Source organism: Prosopis cineraria, unplaced genomic scaffold (genome assembly GCF_029017545.1).
Source record: "Prosopis cineraria cultivar Desert tree isolate PC_DT_omini unplaced genomic scaffold, ASM2901754v1 PC6, whole genome shotgun sequence".
In the NCBI taxonomy this organism is placed as follows: domain Eukaryota; kingdom Viridiplantae; phylum Streptophyta; class Magnoliopsida; order Fabales; family Fabaceae; genus Prosopis; species Prosopis cineraria.
The window spans coordinates 26725060-26747360 of NW_026555337.1; the positions used below are offsets into that span (position 1 = coordinate 26725060).

The 22301-nt window shown below is 31.6% G+C and overlaps 1 protein-coding gene across 5 annotated transcripts; it reads right to left on the reverse strand.

The window, feature by feature from the left end:
• Nucleotides 1–6885: 6885 nt before the first annotated feature.
• Nucleotides 6886–11188, reverse strand: LOC129313110 (histone-lysine N-methyltransferase, H3 lysine-9 specific SUVH1-like). 5 transcript variants are annotated; one of them, XM_054956011.1, is made up of 3 exons: nucleotides 8684–11188; nucleotides 8090–8142; nucleotides 6886–7347 (listed from the first exon to the last, which is right to left on the reverse strand). In XM_054956011.1, the coding sequence occupies exon 1, from the start codon at nucleotides 10719–10721 to the stop codon at nucleotides 8748–8750; it is 1974 nt and encodes a 657-aa protein (XP_054811986.1). In that variant the 5' UTR covers nucleotides 10722–11188; the 3' UTR covers nucleotides 6886–7347; nucleotides 8090–8142; nucleotides 8684–8747. The 5 variants fall into 5 exon arrangements, with proteins under 5 accessions (XP_054811986.1, XP_054811985.1, XP_054811984.1 ...); XM_054956010.1 differs by lacking the exon at nucleotides 8090–8142; XM_054956009.1 differs by having other exon boundaries at nucleotides 6886–8142.
• Nucleotides 11189–22301: the final 11113 nt, after the last annotated feature.

A 22301-nucleotide genomic window follows, 5' to 3' on the forward strand; every position in this document is an offset into this window, starting at 1 on the left:
CTCCATCTAAACTATAAAATAAGACCTAATCTAAAAATATAAAACATTAAATAACTTTTACTTTATTTTTCTAATTATATACCTACTTTATTTATTACTCTTTTTAAAATAATCATACATTAAAATTTTAATTATTATTATCAAGATTCTTATATAGGATATTTAATGAAGATGTAAATGAAAATATATAAATATTTTTAAGAATTTAGAGTTTTAACTAATATTATTCATAAACCATAAATTAGTTAGCTATAATTTATATTATACTTTGAAAGGAATACATAAATACACTCCATTACTATAAAACATTTTCTAAGGTTTTTATTTTATTTTACAAGCCATTGGAAGTAATAAATGTATTTATCACAATAATACCCTGAACCCATTTAAAAGCGTGCAACACTTCACCATGTAATAATATCAATGAAACATCACAAGTTAGCCACTAGATTTATCCAAAGATTCAAATCAAGACATGTCGCAGTTGAGTTTCTGTTGTTTTGCAAAATCAATGCGTTACCACCTTGCTGTCTCTAGCCAGGTATTTGATCAATGGGGAAAAAAAAAACGAATTTTACCATTAGATAAATCCAATGGACAACATTGATTAATGAACCCTGCAGTTTCTTTGTTTTCTTTTTTCAAAAATCAAAAAAAGAAAAGAAAAGAAAAGAAAACAGTCCGCTTCATCTTCATGTGCATTTCTTCGAAAGGCACAGTGGTGGAGCGACGTTTCAATTTGGCTAAAATTACAAGTATGTGATGGAAGATTTAATATTTTACACAATCACGCCTTATATCTTTATATTTTTACACTTTCATTCTCAACTAATTATTTGAGATCACTCAAGTCTTGATTAAAACTTAAATATATTAATTACAAATTTTCCAAATAACAATTTGGTTCGAGCATGATGAATTTTAACACAAAATATTAAACTCTTACCATACATGAGACAACCTTCATAAAAAAAAATCATTATTTACCTTTTAATTACAAAATCAAATCCAAATTTTTCACAATGATTTTTTCATTATTTACTTGTTATTTCTTGCTGAAAAATATAATTTTAAAACATGAAATCACAAAATACTAATTTTTTTATGATTATTTTTCACCTCTATTATTGTAATGTATATAATTATTTTTCAATTATTACATATTTATTTTTATAATATTAATATTTTTAAATTAAACTATATTCCTAAACTAAGATACTGGCTCCGCCCTTGATTGTCTGTAACTTTGTCGGTTCAAACTTTGCTGATGAATGAATCAGAATCACAATACAGTCACTGTCCCCATACACTATATAAAAAAAAGAGAGAGATTTGGGGTGGGGGGGGGGGGGGAGAGGCATTGCAGCAGAATCCACAACTTAAAAAAGGAGATTCCAAGTAACATGGAAACTAAAAAGTAAAACCCAGTTTACTTAACAGGCGCAATGAAACATAGAATATCATTTTAAGGACACTACAAAAATATGCATTATTTCATGAATTATGAAAGAAGCTGGTGGAAGGCTTGGAGAAGCGGTCAAGCTAATTTCTGATGCCCCTGATGAATCAAGAGCAATAATTCCCTATGTACCAAACTCTCCAGTTTCGACTGTGGAGCAGAAGTTAGGAAGAGTCAATCTTAAAAGAAGCCCTTTGCCTATCAATTCTCCACCAAGCACTAAACGTAAAAAGACGAGCCAAGAGAACAGTACCCATAAGCTGCTGGTTGTCGAGGGAAGCAAAGCACCTCCAAAGAAGAGAAATGTTAGGCGTCTCAAGCACCAGTTATGTCGTAAGTTAGCTTTTCCTCTTGATTCTATTTCTGCAATGGAATTTAGTAACCCAAATTGTGAAGCTGATGGGGTCAATTTCGTCTTTACTTCTCAAATCTCTTCTGATGGCAAGGGTGGCCAGCTAGGAGCCATGAAGTTAATTTCTTGGAACTGTCAGGGCATTGGGGTAGCCCTGACAGTAAAAAACCTGGAGGTGTGTAGGAGGAAGAAACCCCGTGTTGCGTTTTTAATGGAAACAAAACAGAAAGGAAAAGTAGTGAGGAAATTAAGGAGATGTGGTCTTGATGAAGATTGGATAGCGAATCCGGAGGGCTTGAGTGGTGGATTGGCTTTATGGTGGGCCAATACGGTTGATGTAGAAATTCTTTTCTCATCTAAAAATATTATTCATACTGCGGTCCACTCCTCTGCAATTCCCGTTCCTAAATTTATAACCTTTGTTTATGGCCCCCCCAAAGAACAGGATAGGAGGAAAATATGGTCACAGATTGTTGATATCTCTAAATATGTTTCAGGAGAATGGTTGTGTGTTAGTGATTATAATGATTTTACTTGTCAAACTGAGAAATGGGGAGGTAAACCAAGAGCCATGAGGAAGATTCTGAACTTCCAAAAGTTTATCTCTGATTGTTGCCCACTTGATCTGGGTTTTAATGGTTCACAGTTTACGTGGTGTAAGAAGCGCATTCATAGAGCTCATATCAAAGAAAGAATTGATAGAGCCCTAGCTAATGTTGAACTCCGAGAGGGATTTCCAAGAGCTCAGGTTTTTCATATGGAACCGGTTGGATCTGATCATCATATTTTGTTTGTGGATTTATGTCATACCAATGTTAAAGCCCCTCATGGTTTTAAATTTAAGATTTGCTGGTTTGAACACCCTCAATATAAGGAAGTTATGAATGAAGCCTGAAATGCAACACCTCACATAGCTGAGAATAAAGTTGATGAATTTTGTATGAGACTGAACAGTTGTAAAAGGGCTTTGATTTGTTGGAGCAACAAGGTTTTTCCAAATAGCAGGAAATTGATAGACCAACTGAATCTAAAATTGGCTAATTGTCTGGAAGGTAATCTTATTGAGGGAAAATTGTTAGAAGCTGAACGAATCACTATTGAGATGGAAAAGGCTTGGGATAGGGAAGAATCTTATTGGTGGCAGCGGTCTAGAGTGTCTTGACTCCGAGCAGGTGATCGCAACTCAAGATTCTTTCACGTTGCTACCATCCAAAGAAGAATGAACTCTATCCTTAAACTCGAGAAAGAGGATGGTAGTTGGGTTGAGGAGGAAGAAGAGATTGCAAGTTGCATTTTTTAGTATTCCATGAGCTTTTTACCGCTTCACAGCCCCAAAATTTTGACCAAGTACTAGCCTATGTTGATTGCAAGATTGATGAGCGGTGTAACAATTTATTACTTGCCCCGGTAACTGAATGTGAGATTAAAACAACAGCTTTCCAGCTAGGGGGTACCAAAGCACCAAGACCGGATGGTTTTTGTGGTAGATTCTATCAGCATTCTTGGGATGTGGTGGCAGAAACGATTACTAATATGGTATAAGAGAATTCTTTCAAGGAAGTGGTGACATTAGTATATTGAATGAGACTGATCTAGTCATGATTCCCAAGGTCGAAAAGGCAGAGATGGTAAGTCAATTGCGACCCATTAGGCTTTGCAACTTTTCTTACAAGATTATTTCCAAGATTCTTGCAAATAGACTCAAACCACTATTTGATCAGTGCATCTCAGCTAATCAAAGCGCCTTTGTTCCAGGTAGGCAAATACATGACAACATAATTATAGCTCATGAAGTATTCCATTATCTTAAAAGGAAACACACGGGGGGCAAATATGAATTTGCCTTAAAGATGGATATGAGCAAGGCCTATGACAGAATTAAATGGGACATTTTACGGGCTACTATGTTGAAGTTGGGCTTCTGTGTTACTTGGGTAAACTTAATTATGAATTGTGTTTCAGGAAGGAAGTTGGCAGCTTTGACTCCGGGCAGAAGCCTGAGACAAGGGGATCCTCTTTCCCCATATCTATATATTTTTGTAGTTGAGGTCTTGTCAAGCAGCGTTAATAAAAGCATTGATAGTGGAGCTCTAAAAAGGGTTAAACCTTCAAAATCCTGCCCAATCCTATCCGATACATTTTTTGCAGATGATGCCCTCTTCTTCATGAACGCGAATGTTGATAACTGCAAAACATTATCTCACATTCTGAACTAATATTGCACAGCCTCAGGACAGCAGGCTAACCTCCAAAAATTTGAGTTGATTTTTTTTCTAGAAATACACCTGAGGAGACTAGATTGGCAGTCAGTAAAATCTTGAGTATCCCTGGTGCTGATGACCCTGGAGAGTATTTGGGAATCCCCAATGTTTGGGAGAAATCTAAGTAATAGGCATTGGTTTATGTCTAAGAATGGGTTGCCAAGAAGGTACAAGGTTGGCAAAGAAACCTTTTATCCTTTGCAGGAAGAGAAGTCATGATAAAATCAATGGTCAATGCCATTCCTATGTACCTAATGAGTTGCTTCAAGTTCCCTTAAAAAATCTGTAAGGACCTTGATCGACTCATCTAATTTTTGGTAGGATGGCAGAGGAAAAGGCAGGGGTATTCATTGGTGTGCTTGGGGTAATTTGATCAAGCCAAAGAAGGATGGGGGAATGGGCTTTCGGGACTTTGAGATTCTCAATGACTCCTTGTTAGCCAAAACTACATGGCAGTTACTCTAGGACCCAGAGGCACTCTGGTGCAAAGTAATAAAAAGCATTTACTACCCACATGACTCCTTTACGATTGCTGAATGAGGTTACAAAGCCCCCTAGATTTGGTCTCGCCTCCTAATTGGAAGAGAGTTGCTGAAGAAAGATTAATGTTGGATGGTCAGCAACAAAGAGTCTATCAATGTTTGGAAAGACAACTGGATTCCAAATCTGAAAAAATGTTACCTTACAAGAACTTATGCAGGTAGATTTTGTCCCTAATATCACTGTAGATACTTTAATTTATAATGGCTTGTGGGATTTATCATTACTACCTCAACCTATTCCTGAAGAGGTGATCATGTCAATTAGAGATATGAAACTTGATAATCTCTCCCGTGTGGACAAATTAGTTTGGATTGGCGCTAAAACTGGTAAATGTACTGTGAAAGCTGGATACATGATAGAGCTTAGCACAAGAAAGCTCTCTTGTAGACCTAGCACATCTTTAAGTCTTAATTATGATTTCTAGACTAAAATTTGGAAAGTTAAAACCCTTCCTAGAATCCAATATTTTATTTGGCGAATCTGCTCTAAAGTTGTTCCCACTAATGATATGCTGTTTCGCAGACACTGGGCCACTATACCATTATGTCCAATTTGTTTTGGTGAGCCTGAAACATTAGAGCATTTTTTCTTCTTCTATCCATGGGTTAGATGTATTTAGTTTGGCTGTCAACTATCTCTCAGAATTGATAGACGAGATATCACATCCTTTGAAGCATGGTTCTCTGAAGTGTTAGCTAATAGATTTGATAGTGCTAATGCTTTGATATCTATGCTGGTCTGGCTTTTATGGCTCATTTGGAAGGAAAGAAATGAAGTTGTGTTCAATTATAGAGATCCGAATCCTACTTTTATCCTCACTAGAGCAAGAATTAGGGTGAAGGACTTCTAGACAGCTTGGCAAAGTGAAGAACCTGTTAATGATACAACCACTAGTGTTCACAGTCACCACCGGCGAGCCCTACCTGCTGGTGTTGTTAAGATAAATTGTGATGCCTCCTTCAGGGCTGTTGATGCCTCTTCTAATATTGGGTTGATTTGCAGAGACAGTACTGGTAAGTTCTTGCGGGCTTTTGGGAAAAATACCATCTCTAGTTCAGCTTCCTTGACTGAATTATTAGCTGTTCGTAAAGCTCTCCTGTTGATTGAGGAACTTAATTCTAGAGCTGTTATTGTTGAAACCAATAATGCTGATTTATATGCTTGTTAACAAACTGCTTCTACTGATAGATGCGAATGGCACAGTTACTATATCCTCCAAGATGTCTTGGATTTGGCTGCATCATGCGTTGGTGTCTCTTTCCCTTTTACTAAAAGGGAAGGTAATTTTGCTGCTGATCATATCACAGTTTCTATTCACAAGAAGGTGTTCCCTGCGCGGTGGGTGGACTCACCAACACTTTCTCTTGATGTCATTTTAGCTCGTGATGTTGCTGAATCAAACTCATCTTTAGGGTCGTCTATTAGGGACTCATGGAAGCGAGAAAGTATTGGCTGATGGCCCTCTATGGACTATTTAGTTTTCGCTTGTTTTGACTATATTTTTGCTTCTGCTGTTATTTTCATGTATTGCTGTTGTGAACTAAGCTTTATTGCTTTGCATTGTTGCGTTTCATTCCAGTTATTATAAAAATATCCTTCAGGTAAAAAAAAAAAAAAAAAGTACACAAATATCCACCAACTTTTACTTCAAGAACTTTTATTATCCTTTAAATCAACTATAATACATGAATACCCATTAACTTTACAAAAGAAACCAACATTTCCCAATCCGTTCAGTTGTATCCATAGAACTTAACTGGAACCATAGAAGTTAACAAGATCTTAATGGTCAACATCAAGCTATTTTAACAATTAAGGACTACAAAATATGCATTATTCCTTCTAGTTTTATTCATAAACCACTTCTAACATTTTTACTAGAATTAAAAAAAATCTTAAACTTCATTAACTCTGTCCAAAAATTCAATAAGTTTCTAACATCACTCCTATTAAATATACATACTATAAAAGAAAAACACAATCATCAATCCATATAGTTTGATCAACTTTTTCTATCAATCCTTGTAATTTGTTTTCAGTGTTTTCAATTCCTATAAATCCCTGTAATTTAACATCATTAAGGACCAAAGAAACAAACGCCACCCTGTCTTGCTAAAATGAAACTATAAGAAATGAAAACACTGAAAAAAGTAATAAGAATTAAAAGCAAAACCTAATGAAACTATAGAAACTAATGATTGCGTTTTCCCTACTTCAAAAATACTATAGCATTTAATGACCTTCTAAACATTTAATAGGAGCAAGAGTGATGAACACAATAATCATTGAGGTACCTATAAATAAGATTAAAATAAATAATCTCTCTCTCTACCTCATAAATAAGATGAGAGGAATATTTCATTAGCAATTTCAAGTGTTGTAACATTTGATTTTAACCTGTATCAAACAGGCTTCGTCTCCATTGGAACTGATGCTTTAAAGACTTTCAACAAAATTAGAATGTGATCAGTCCACTCAATCCATATAACCAACATAAATAACAGTACAACAAAATACAAGTCAAGAGGTACCTGTTTGGATGCCATGAATTTCACTACAGATGCTCTTCCCCTTATACCATGCAACACAACTAACTTAAATTTGAGCAAGAACAGAATTGCAAAACTTCTCAATTTGTCATAAAGTTGGTGGGGAAAAAAATATCCATGCTATTTCTTTTCGGCAACGCATATCCAAGCATGCATCAGCTAAATGGAACTTCTGTTCCTGATCTGTTGCAAGGACAGAATGCGTTAGACAAAAATATTTGCTTGTTTCGAACCAAGATTTTATTAATTATCCAAAAAAGAAAATTATTCTTGGCAGACTTCTAAGCCAGGTGTCTCCATGCATTTTGTTAAGCTTTATCAACACTAGTTGATTATTTTTTAAATAAAGACCAACGAGCCAACAGTTGACATGGGAAACAGTCTGAATCATACATCAACATGCACATGCGCAAAAATTTCAACAAGTAAAACCCTTGATGGTGAATGATGTCTCTTGTCAAGCAACCTTCAAAACTTGTATATGATACTTAAAGCCTTGAATCACTGTCTTTCACCCAATAGACTAATCTTTTAGAATGAGTTATTGGCTCAAGTTGAGTCAATAGATATCAAAGCTTTCCATGGTCATCCCAACACCAGCTAAGAAGCTGGTAAATGGCCAGCTTGTGTGGGCACTGGGGCTGCAGGCGCAGAGCTTGTGAGAATGTCAGAACTCAAGGTCCAAGTCATATTACTGGGACCAGATAGTGTCTGAACTGAACTTAGATAATGCAATTTAATGGACCTTAATCAGGAAAACTAATTTGACCAATGCCCCAAGAATTAAAGCTTCAAAAATAAAAAGTTGTAGAAGAGTGGGCACAGGTTATTAGCTTGGCACTATATATATATATATATATATAAATGAAAAAAGGCTTACACATGCAGACAATCATTTCTGGCAGACACAAAAGAAACATAATACCTTAAAGCAAAGGAGGAGGAAATAGAGCAGAAAGAGAAGCACCTCTTCAATTCCTTTCAGTTGTACAACAGCATAAACATTAATTCTTTAGCTTGGCTTCCATAACCGCAAAAAGAACAAAGAGAGAAGAAATAGTGATTTGGAATGAAAAAGTTTATTTTCGGTTTGGAATGATTAAAATTAGGTATGGATGTAAAACATGTAAGATACAATTAGAAAAGAACAAGTTAAGGATTAACACATACCTAATCTGGGAGACTGAGTAGAGAGAAGAGAAAACAAAACTTGTTGGATTATATAAGTGTTTGGAAGACTAATTATAAGATTATAGCATCAAGAACATATATAAAAAAATGCTTTTCTTCCTAAGGCAAAATTAAGGCCTACATGGGTAAAAATATAATAAAAAATGGGAGGTATAAAAAACTAAAATGAATTCAGACATTAAGCATCCATTCATCTGTTATGAAGGCCTTAAAATTCTTATTTCCTAGAAAATGGAAATCACTATTAAGGAAAAAAAGTGCTTTTGTAACACTGATCAATTCAAATCTTAACCGCTATAAACTTAGGAGACGATAAAGATCCTCAAACCTTGTCAGTCATGACCACATTTGGCGGCACCATGCCTTCCTGTGATCATCTCTAACAAAATCCATCAACCAAAAGAACCCTGGCATTTTGATGATCCACAAAAGCATTTCTTTTTCCATCTGGGTGCACTGTGACCCACAGTAGAATCAGAACGGGTGATCCCATAATCATATGTCAATTCTGTCAGTGGAGGAATGTGTTTAAGGGCAAAGAAAGAAATATGGACAATGGGTTGATTGTTTTCTTCATATAAAACTGGCTGCCAAAAGACATTTGGGGAGCAACTATGATTCATGAACCTAGCCACATTTCCAACATTCTTGGCACTAATAATTAGAGGAGATGGAATGTTGTAATCCTCACTAGAATCATCTGAACTAGATTCTTCGAGTAACTTAGGTTCATAGTTCCACTTGAATGGATGATAACTTCGAGTTGTGTCAAACACATACTCATCATTATTGCTATTCCAACTTACCTTGGCTCTGTCAATAACCTCTCCGGCATACTCACAAATGAAGGTACCTGCACGAATGGGATCCAATGATCGAAGACCCCATCCTTTATCCTTTGTCTTGAACACTTCCATATGGTACTTTAAACCATTTTGGGATACACGATCTTTGCAGTTAGGAAAACATTGACATGAAGGGCCACATTCATGAACCAATTTCTTCCGACTCACTAGAATTCCATTCCCTGTGTATGGAAAATCACCTTCATTTCTCTGAATACAAGAGCAGTTCAAATCACCAGGACTGCAATCTTTTTGACAGTTGCAATAATCAGAAGGATGTGAAACCATGAAGGATTTTGAATATCTAAGAGAATGGAGATAAGTGAAATAACCAGGTGCTTTCTCATCATCAACATCATTGACAAGCGACACAGGAATTTTCTCAGCACCCGAGGAGAGGTCTGCAAGAATGAGCCCAGTCCTAGAAGTGATGCCAGCTTTCCACTTTTCAATAGATTTCCAAGCAGCAAACGCCCTGGGCTGCCCTGGCACTCTCACAAACTTGTACTTGAATACACCACCACCAGATTTCCCCTTTTCTATCCATGAATCCTGGATTTTATACAGCCCATCATAAATATAGACCTTTGAAGTTGAATTCATTTGATCCTTTATGCCCCGTATTACTCTGACAACGTTCTTCTGTCGCAAGCTTCTATCCAGAGCAAGATTACCCCTTTCTAGTTTCTGATCATCCCCCTTATCCCCACCCTGACCACTATAGATCAAAATATCACTATCCTCTGCATTGTCATCATATTTTCCAGATGAAACAATGGCTAAAGCCACAGGTTCAGACTCATTCTTACCACCAACATTTGTGTAGTCAATCCCACCCATAGACTGACTATGCAGACCCACAATACATAATTCTAGTCGGAAAAAGAAAATATCCCCAATCTCAACCCCAGGCACAACTCCTATTCTTTTCCTCATGTTTGTTCGAATCCCTGCACTCATCAAAATGTTGCCAGCTCTCATATCCGCTCGCTTGCTCAATCCTAGTGTCAATTCCTTGGAATCCTCAAGCTGGCTGATCCTTCTCCTAAGCGCATCAAATGTCATAAGTATAAGATTAACCAATTCCCGACTACCATCTTCACGTTCATTTTTGCTAATGCCAAATAAAGAACTCGCATCAATTTGCAGATCTTGACTTATCTTAGGCTTCTTTTTGGAGGATCTGGATTTGTTTGGTGCTGCACGATCATGGCTATCAGTATATTCTCCATTGGATGCTCCAGGAAACTCAGCCGCGATTGCTTCTCCAGTATCAGAGCTTCTAAAAGACCGTATTGGAGTTGGCATGGGAACCTTAGGAGGCGATGCTTGAGGTCCTTGGGATGCACCAAATGGGAAAAAGGAATAAAACCCAGTGGAACAGGCGCCATCGAAGGTAGCAGCCTGAGCTGAATTTGGGAACAAAGGTTCCAAAGTGCGCAAAGGTTTAACATCTAAAACCTTTGACTTATCCATGGATCCAGAAGGAAGATTTGAGTTTTGACCTGACCCTCCTTGCATTACAGACCCTTGAATCAAAACCAAGTTTCGCAAAGAACAATCCCTAATTCTTTTCTCCCCCCCCCCCCCTCCTCTTTCCCTCAATCAGAAGTGGGATCCGCTGCTCATTATTTAGATAAAAAATCGGAAGAAACAAATATTGAATCCAAAAAGTGCAAATGAATCATTCATTCTACAAGACGATATTTGAAACAAGACTTGACTGAAGGCAAACCCAAATCGAAAATGATATCCAACAAGAGTTATCCAATAAAAGTAGATGGACTTACGATTTGCCCCGAATCTGTTGGCGAAACTTACCAAATAAGTGTAATAATAACGCAGCAATTTACAACAGCTGAGAAATTAAACCTGAAGAATCGCAGGATTTCCAACAGTGAAATGGAGATGGAAGATGCAGCGTCAAAGACAGTATTGGGTTCGGCCGCATCATAACTTTATGCATTGTGTTGCGTTGTACTGTGCTGTATGGGGGTCTTCCTTTACTATGTGCGATGTCGTCAGAATGTGTTCCATGGACTTTGACGCTGGGGGGTCCATGTGATCTAAAAATAAAAAGGAGGGAAGAAAAATTCTGAGATATTTTGTTTTTAAAAAAGACAACTTTTAGTCACCTAAAAAATTTTGTTATTGGAGGCAAAACTTATGTAAATAAATATTAATATTTTTAAAATACAATTATTTATTTAAATAATAAAAAATAAAATCATTAAAATTAAATACATAAAAAAACCTATAAAATTATAACAACTTAAAAAAAGTAAATTTATCTTAATATAAACAAAATTTGTGTTGAAAATGATAGAATAAGTAGTAAATATTAATATCATTTGTTAATATTCAGTTTTGATGAAAATAATCATACTCTTTTAAAATAAATATTTTCAATACAAACAATTAAAGAATCTGACATTATTATTGTTTACAAAATAAAAATTAATATTTTATTTGAGAAGTTGAAAAAATATTTTATTATAATTTTATTTAGTCAAAATATACAAATTTTTTTTTAAATTTTGAGACAATAAAACTCCCCTCACTTTTAAAAATTTAAAAATTAAGTACCATAACCTCTCTTTTTTTTTAATCACAAACTCCATACTATTATTTCTTGACTATTTTACTAACAAAAGTTGTCATTCATATTAAAAAAAAGATATATAATAATAACTTATAAAACTTTTATCTATATTTTTCTATTATTATAGATGCATGCCTGTCTCATTTCAAGGGAAGGATAAATTTTTATTTATATGATTCTTTCTTGAGTTGTATTAAAAATAATTAAATATTTTTTCAATGTTAGGTGCCATATGTATATCTCATTAATTTGACGTGGCAAATTTTGTTAATAAGACAATAGAATTATTAATATTATGGGGCTTAAAAAAATTTAAAGAGGTTAATTTTAAAAGTTTAAAGGAGGGAAGAGTTATATGTAACTATATTAAAATTTAAAATAATTTTATAGATTTTAGCCTAATCCTATATATTTATATAAATAATATGAACTAGACAATTTCTCCTATGAACCAATCTACCACCTAAAAGTTAACAATACAAGTAACATTAATTTCATTGATTGAATGACCAAGAAAATGTTTAGGACTAAAGATTAGATTAAAAAAAAAAGGCTTAAATGATGCTTGAGGAATACTTTAGGGGGACAAGTGATAATTTTTGAAGGGGGCAGGTGATAATTTTCCCCACTATATAATTAGGAGGTGCTAATGATTTTAGTAGGGGCAGTTGCCCCCATTCCCTTCAACATAAATTCATCCCTACTTTTAGTCCTTACATTTTATTCGAGTTTTAATATAGGTCTCTATAATTTTTTTTTAGTATTCTAGATCCCTATATTTTCCTCCATTTATAACATTAGTCTCTACATTTTTAGAAGAATGTTAATATGGCACAAATAATATTAATAATACTGACATATCAATTAACACTGTTAATTTTTTGTTCACGCATCAAACTGATACTAATATGAAATTTTTTATAATAATTTTTTTTGCCTACATGTAATTTGTGTTTTTTTGCTAATTATTTAAAAAATTCATGTCAACTTTTTTTTTTCATCCGATGTAGGCTTTTTTTTAATTTTTTTCTTATTAAATAATTTCATGTTAGCATCATTTTGAAACATAAGCACAAGATTAACAGTGTTTAACACCATATGTGCCACATCATTGTTCTTTTAAAAATGTAAAAACTAATGTTGCAGATAAAGAAAAGTGTAAGGACTGGAATACTAAAAATAAAATACAAGGACCTATACTAAAACTCAAATAAAATGCAGGGATCAAAAGTAGTGTTTTTCTTTTTTCTCATAAAGTTTTGAGAAATTTTTAATGAAATAAAGTAGGGAAAAGGAATCAAATATTTTTTAAAACTAGTACATGGCCCATGCAATGCATGGGATATGAAAATTTTAAAAATAATTTAAATAAATAATGAGATTTACTTAAATTTAAAATGAGTTGTTATTAAATTAAAATAATTATTCATAAAAAATAATTAAGCCATAAATTAAATGTAGAGATACTACAAAACATGAAATTTAATAATATCACAATACATCATAACAAAAGTCATGCAACAAAGTTTAATGTCTCATTAAAGAATTAGTGTGACTTACTTTTTATCTCAATTAACTCAATCTCTGTTATTGTTATCAATCACAAAAATAAGAACCTATTTGTTCTAAAAGTAATATCTCCCCAATTGACAAATTCATATATTTAAAATATATAATGAAATTATAAAATGCATCTATAAAGATTTTGTTTTTCAATGTGTTAAGAATTTACTTCTCATTCCATCCATCCTCTCATGCTTCATCTTCTTTTCAACATTATGCTTTCCTTATTTGAGCCACTATCTAAGAAGAGTTAAAATCAATATCAAGGCAACAATAATTTTTATCAAAGAAATTGGCTTTGCTTTTGATGGAAAAGACTTAATGAGATGAAACATTTTCTCTCAAAGCATCTTGAATTGATCAGTTGGCATCAGCCATATTGAAGGAAGTAAACTTGGTAAGCTGTTGAAGAACATGCTGCTTGAGTGTCAAGGAATTTGCCTTTCTTTTGGGTATTCCATTTTCGTTCACAAATTTTGTCTTTCTACAATTCTTGCCCAATAATTCCTTTTGCAATAGCCTTATTGCAACATATAAAATGTAATAATCTCACTCCACTAAATGCATTTAATACTAGAACTCATGGTATTTAAAAGATCAATACATACAAAATGATTACTAAGCTTTTGTCTAAATTCAAGGGATTCTAAATTTTCTAAATAACAATGAGTTCAAAACAATCAAAACCTTTATATCAAAGTAAAAACAAGTATCAAAAGCATGGGATACCTCAGAGGAGTGAAAGAATTCAAAGACAGTTGAAAAACAAAACATATACTGTGATACAAGGCAATGCGCCGAAGCTTTTCATGCTGTGCCATGGTGTGTTGCTCTCTATACCAGTTGCCATGACTTAGGCATCATGCGCCGCAACATGTTGCATGAAAATTCAACTGATTTTGCTGTTATTTGATAGCAAAATCAAGGAACTTCCCATACAGCCCGATTCTCCATCCTACATCCAAATGATGTGATCAAGGTGTCTATAGAAAGCTCTTTACATGAACTAACTAATGGCATAAGTCTCACTTCCAAAACAAGTCACACTAAAAGTTGGACACCTAATCACATTTTAACCACGTTTCACAACTTTCACTCAAAATGGGTGTCCAAAACCCTCAACAAGTATCAAAAGCTTTTCCTAACACCAGGGCCATGTCTATTAGACTTAGGACTACCAGTACAACACATCACAAGTACTAAAACAACAACATAACAAAAATTCACTCCTCAACCCCATTTTACCAAAAACAGAGGGGGAGATAAATTGTCATTACTTTGCATCCAATTTAATCCAAACATGTTAAAATCATTATTTCTACAATTGTACTAGTATTTAGCCTTATAAACATATATATCTAAACATTTGCAATAACAAAATGGTGTAAGTGTTATGGCATGCATCTTAGAATTGGCATTTATATACTATTACACAAAATAAATCTTAGCCAGAGACATACAGTAGGAATATGCTAATTTTTAACCTCTTGAGACTTCTCCCTCTTTGCATCAGAGCTAGAGCTTAAAAGGTAAAACCTATCTTCTATCCTATGTAGTTATATATCAATTATAATCTAAGCACATGCATATGAAACCAAGCAATTAAAGCATACTCACACATATCATAACTTATCATTTTTCATTAATAACATCCTTGTCTCACATATACTAGATACATTGTCACCATATTCTCAGATATGTGACATGTCCCCTCATTTACACAACTTGCCACAACTCAACACGTGTTACACGCCATATATTTACTTAGGCAATGATCAACCAACCTTATATCCTCCTTATTTCTTCAAATTAAAACCATGGGCTACAACACTGAATAGGATTCTGTCCGTGTGATTGGACTATCCAAGCTCACCAATCATGAGGTGTGACCTGGCCAAAGATCACAGGACTCACTCTTGAACCACAACTTCCCCCATTCTCAAATCTCTAGGATGTCTCATCCCCTAAACTATTCTCCTTATTGAATCGGTGGAGATAGCTAGGTTCTAGTCCCTCGATAAACTGTAGGACAAAGCTTTACTTTCGTGCACTAGAGGGTAGCCTAAACACCATATAGATTTTTCTCTACTTCCAATCCCTAGGCAAACTCCCACCACTGATCATGCCATAATCAACACTCAATTATTTTCACATTTTTATTTTCATTTACTCGTATCACCATAATCACGTTAGGCTCACAACTGTGTGCTACCCAAATGCACATCAATTTCTTATCTTTCGCTTATAACACTTACACATTTTTTTCAATCACAATTACTCATTTACAACACGTCATCACAATCATCTTTCTAAAGACATATGCATGTTCATATTTGAAAACATCTTGATTTAGCATTTGCATTTCCAACCACAATAACATTATGCACATTCAATTTTCATACAGTCATTAGAATTAACACATACTTTTCACATTGAAAATTAACCCATGCATGCCACATTCACAACTAGAAATTAATTTATAATTAATTAACATATAACTACACAAAGTAGGGTTCCACCGGTTACCTTAAACCTTTATGCTAGAAATTATGCCCTAGGGCCAATCATTGTATTATGCACATTGTTATTTAATGAATTTATCTTTTGTTATCATAACAATTGTATGTTCAATATGATAACTATATCCCTGGACAAACTATAGTGATTGTCCTAAATGTCTCTGGTCGGTCATCTTTGAGGGATCATAGATGAAACAAGACTAGTATAACTTTAATTAATTATAGAGATACAAATTAAAGTCGTACGCACTTGAAAGAATGCAAGGTGCTGGATTGACCTGCTATGAGAAAGCTGCATGGTATATGTCACAAGCTTATCTCATATGTAACTATATCACTAAGCCTTTTGACCTGAGATCATCATGGATTCCTACATAATGACCACTAAACTTTGACCTAATCAAAAGTCACCTTTGACCGAGTGATCATAAAGGCTATGATTGAGTTTAGTGATATTCATGCAGAGGAATATGAATGGTCAAGATGGAATTTGTCCCTCATATTAAGTGAGAGATATTATTGGACTCCTCGATAAGTAAGACTAAGAAAATGTATGACCATACTACAATAAAAAGGGTTTTTCCATTACTATTGTCAGTCTACTCAGAAATCGAGAAAGTAATGGTCAGGTAAAGGAGAATGACAATTCCATATCTCATACTTGACCAAAATATCGCGTGACAAAAGAGATGTGATATGGTTGCATGATAGGTTACATCGGATTATCGATCCCTATGTAAATTAAGTAGTTGCAATATCTTGCTAGAAGCTACTTGTGACTTGTAGGCTAATTGTGTAATTAACTTACTGCCAATTTCATATGGGCCTACAGGGTCGCACGTAAGAACAGCCCAACTCGAGCTATAATGTCTAAGTTCATGGAATCTAACATATGTCTAGATTCAATGAATTTAATATAGGATAAATGAATTATATATATATATATATATATATTTGAATATTTATTTGATATATATTTATATATATTTATATGAAATATAAAATTCAAAATATAATTTTATATATTAAAGGAATAGCAAAAGAAATATATGAGATAAGTAGACAAAAAGAGGCCATAAAATTATTACATGAAATAGAATTATGTTCATTAGAACCAGATTATTTAAATGCTTTTATATGTAAATATAAAAAATATTATTTTGAAGCAAGATTAGAAGACTTAAAAGAAGAAAGATTTTGTTTTGATTTATTTTATAAAAAACTACCAAAATTAATATCAAATATAATATTAGAAGATTACTATAATACTTATGAAATGACCTCTACAGGAGAAGAAATAATAGATGATTTAAATCAAGAACCAATAAATATATTAAATAAGGTAGATACTATGGGAAGAAGAGAATTATTTTTAAAAAAAAATATATAGCTGATAAATGTAGGACTGCTTGGAGAAATATGAAATATTATAAAACTAATAAAACTATATTAAGATGTGGAGAGGTAATGAAAGGACATAAATGAGAATGTAAACTAGAAAAATATGAAAGAAAAAGAAAAAAAAGGAAATTAAAAATAAGGTTTAAAAAATATCCTAAAGAAAAATATTATAAAAAATATAGTAAATATAAACCAAGAAAATTATTTAAAAGAAAAGGAAAAAGGAGAATAAATTATAATAAAAAACCTAAAAAAATGTAAATGTTATAATTGTGGAGAGTTAGGGCATATATCACCAAACTGTCTAAGTAAAAAAGATAAGAAAATTATGAAAATAATGGAAGAAGTTTATAAAGAAAATTTAGAACCTATAGGATATGATGAAGAATTATCTAAAATAGAAAATGAATTAAACAACTCAGATATAGAAATATATAAATTAAAGATAATTAGTGAAACTGAAATTGAATCAGAAGAAGAAATGAGTTATATGTATATGATGAATAGGTTAGAAGATGAACCTGAGAGTAGTAATCAAAATGAATATGATGAATATGAAGAAATTGTAAATGCAGAAGAAAGAATAGTTCAAAAAAAAAACTTTTAACCAAAAAAATATGAAAAGATAAGAGATTTAAAATTAAATTTAAAACCTAAAGAATTAAAGAATGAAAGTTTTATGAATAAAGTAGGAAAACTTGTAAAATCTAAGAAACAAGAAAAATATGCTTGTGTAGTATTAGAAAAGAAATACCTTATAGAATCAACATTAACAGAAGGAGTATTAAGAATATCATTAATAAGTAAAGCATTAATAGATGTAGAAATTAATAAATTACCATTTAAAGATGAAGTAACAAAAATATATATATTGCTAGAGTACAATTATTAGTAAAAGCTTATTTTCAAGAAGGAAGAAAATCACTAATATAATTATTAATAACTGATAGAAGAATAACAAGTAGTGTTGAAGATAGTATTTTAGGAATATTAACTGAAAACTTAATATACCAAAAACTAAAATTTACAATAAATACTAATTTTTGTATTTTGAGAGTTGATGAAAATATGAATAAAATTTTGCTAATATATCATAAATTAGGAGGAATAAAATTATTACCAGAATCAAGAATAATAAGTATAACTGCTATAATAGGATTAGTATTTACAAATGAACATAAAATTTATAAAAGAAATAAAGAAAAATTAACAATTGATAAATATTTTATGCCTGTATTACGAGAAATTAAATTAGATCCTACTAAGATAATAATACCTAAACAAAGATCATTAAGAATAAGTACACCAACATTAAATATAAATATAAATCAACCTAATACTAGAAGAATTTTTAGTCTTGAACCAAGACCTAATACAAGTAGAGCAATACCTAGACAAGAAAGAATGTTGTTAAGATCAAGAAGTGAAAATCCAATAAGTTTAAATTTAGAATCATTAAGACCTGAAACACCAGTAAAAAATGATAATTATATATTAATAGAAGTTAAAAAAGAAGTAAATCGGATATAAGTAATAGCATTAGTAGAACCAAGAGAAGGAAAGAGTACAATACAATTAAATCTGGCAAATAATAATTTAGAAGTAACTAATGAAGGAAATAGAATAATTTCATCTATAAGAATAAATAATAGAGATGTAATAATTGTAAAATTTTAGGTAATAGATAATAATAATGATCAATGTAGAATAATTTTAGGTAATGACTTCTTAGAACAAGTAAAACCATGGAGAATACAAAAAGAAAGAATCATAATAAATATTAATCACCAAATAATAGTAATCCAAAAAATAAAATTAATATGACAAAGTTATATTATATATTAATCAAGTTTAATTATCAAAAATATAGATCTAGAAAGTATCATACTTTAGTAGATACATGAGCAAATATCTTAGTAGCAAAAGCAAATGTATTACCAGATGAATTATGAAAAAGAAAAAGAAAATATTAAGAATGCAAGGAGTAGGACAAGAAATTAATTGTATAGAATTAGAAGCAAGAGATATTATGGTACTAATAGGAGAATATAAATTAAAAATTAAAAAATTAAATCAATATAATGACAATTCATGTGATGTAATATTAGGAATAGATTTTATTAAACAATATTATTCTTTATATATGTTTGAAAAAGCAATAATATTAACAACACCTAGTAATCACCAAGCATGAGGAGTAAGAATAACTAAACCTTATAGTATAAGAGATGAAAATTTTCAAAAGAAAATAGAAGAATATGAAGTACAATTCTTACCAAATAAAAAACCTTTATACAATAATGAAGTTATAAATTCAATAAAAATGTTAAATACTGCAAAAGAAATCAAAACAATTGAACAAAGATTATTAAAAAATTATAGTGATAATCCTTTAGTTTATTAGGAAAAATCTAAACCTTTAGCAAAAATAGAATTAAGAGATTATAGCAAAGAAATAAATTGTAAACCTTACCCATGGACAGAAAATGATAAAAAAGAATTCATAATGGATATTAACGAAATGAAACAATATGATTTAATAAGAGAAAGTAGATCTGAATATTCATCACCTGCTATGATTGTAGTAAAACATAGTGAAGAGAAAAGAGGAAAATCAAGATTAGTAATAAATTATAAAAAGTTAAATGAATTAGCAATAAAAAAATAGATATCCAATCTCAAAAATAGACTTATTATTTAATTTGATAATTTAATTTAATAAGAGAAAAAAATATATTCAGTAAGTTTGATTGTATATCAGGATTTTTTTAAATAAAATTAGAAGAAGAAAGTAAAAAATATACTGCTTTTAGCACATTAGAAGAATTATATGAATGGAATGTATTACCTATGGGATTTCATAATAGCCTTAATATATTTCAAGAGTATGTGGCAAAATTATTATTACCAATAAAAGATTTTACTGTAATATATATAAATGATATATTAATATTTTCAATAAAGAAGAACATGAAAAACGCTTAGAATAATTTATAGATCTTATAGAAGAAAAATGATTAAATATATCACCTAAGAAAGTTAAATTAAGAAAAAAAGAATAGGATTTTTAGGCCAGTATATAACTAATAATGGAATAGAATTACAAGAACATATTAGTAAGAAAATCTTAAAATTTAAGGAAATTAAAAATAAAAAAGAATTTCAATCATTTTTAGGATTACTAAATCAGGTCAGAAATTATATTCTAAACTTATCAAAATTAACAGCAAAAGTAAGTAAATTAATGGGAGAAAAAAAAATATGGATATAGGATAAAGAAAAAGAAAAAATAGTAAATCAAATAAAAATTTTATGTCAAAATCTACCTAAATTAACTATACCAGTAAACAATGATGTAATATGAATAATATATATAGATGCTAGTGAAAATTATTGGGGAGTAGCTTTATATCACATTAATAAAGAAGAAGAAGAAGTAATAACCTGATATGCTAGTAGAAAATTTAATGATTCTCAGACCAAATATCATTCTAATTGGAAGGAGTTTTTAGCAATAGTAAAGGCTGTACAAAAGTTTGAATTATTTATTATTAACACTAGATTTATTATAAGGACTGATAATACTCAAGTAAAATATTGGCTGAATAAAGGGATAAAAACAACCCAATTATGTCATAAGATGTTAATTAAGTGGCAATCAAATATGTCTTATTATGATTATGAAATTAAATATATTAAAGGAAAAAATAATATTGTTGCTAATTATTTGTCCAAATGAAGCCAAATAGAAGACAGACAAGTATGATGACAAATAGTGGTGGTGGTAGTTCACCAACAAGACCAATAATGACCCCACTAGACTAAGTAATTGTGAAGGTAAATATTCTGGAAATGAATATAAGCCTTCTTGCTAGACAATTAAACAATAGTATGCAATCATTACCTGGAACAATAGCTCATCTTAGAGATGAGGTGAATTTGTTGACAAATAAAGTGGAGGCCTTAGAGAAATCTAAGGAACCATTATCCCAATCCCCTAAAAGGTAAGTAAAGCAAGTAATTGAGTCATCTACTCAAACTCGTGATTCAATATTCCAACCTCATAGTCCAACTAGATCTGGTCCAATAGTCCCTTTCACTGAAATAGTAAAAGAAGCTCAAAAGTTTAAAGCTCAAATAGTGACAAGAGCACCTTAAAATAGTGCATCTACTTTTACCTCTTCTAGGAGACAACAGCTGGCTATGTATTATTATAGGATTTGACCAATACTGATCAGGGTCATAGCAAAACATGAAAGGTTCTCAATCCTCTTTTATACTGAGATTAACAAGCCGGCAGTTTCTTAAGCCTATCATAGCAGTTATACTTATTATTCTTGATCCTGGTAATAATTTTATTCCTCCTAATTTATGATATATCATTAAAGTTTTATTCATATTTTCATCAGCTCTCGAAATACAAAAGTTAGTATTTATTGTAAATTTTAGTTTTTGATATATCAAGTTTTCAATTAATATTCCTAAAATACTATCTTCAACACTACTTATTATTCTTCCATCAGTTATTAATAATTCTATTGGTGAGTTTCTTTCTTCTTGAAAATAATCTTTTACTAATAATTATACTCCAGCAATATATATTTCTGTTACGTCATCTTTAAATAGTAATTTATTAATTTCTACATCTATTGATGCTTTACTTATTAATGATATTCTTAATACTCCTTCTGTTAATGTTGATTCTATAGCTTGTTTTGTTTCTAATACTACACAAGCATATTTTTTTTATTCTTAGATTTTACAAGTTTTCCTACTTTATTTATAAAACTTTCATTCTTTAATTCTTCAGGTTTTAAATTTAATTTTGAATCTCTTATCTTTTCATATTATTTTTGGTTAAAAGTTATTTTTTTTTGAACTATTCCTTCTTTTGTACTTACAACTTCTTCATATTCATCATATTCATTTTGATTACTACTTTCAAGTTCATCCTCTAATCTATTCATCATATACATATAACTCATTTCTTCTTCTGATTCAGTTTTAGTTTCACTA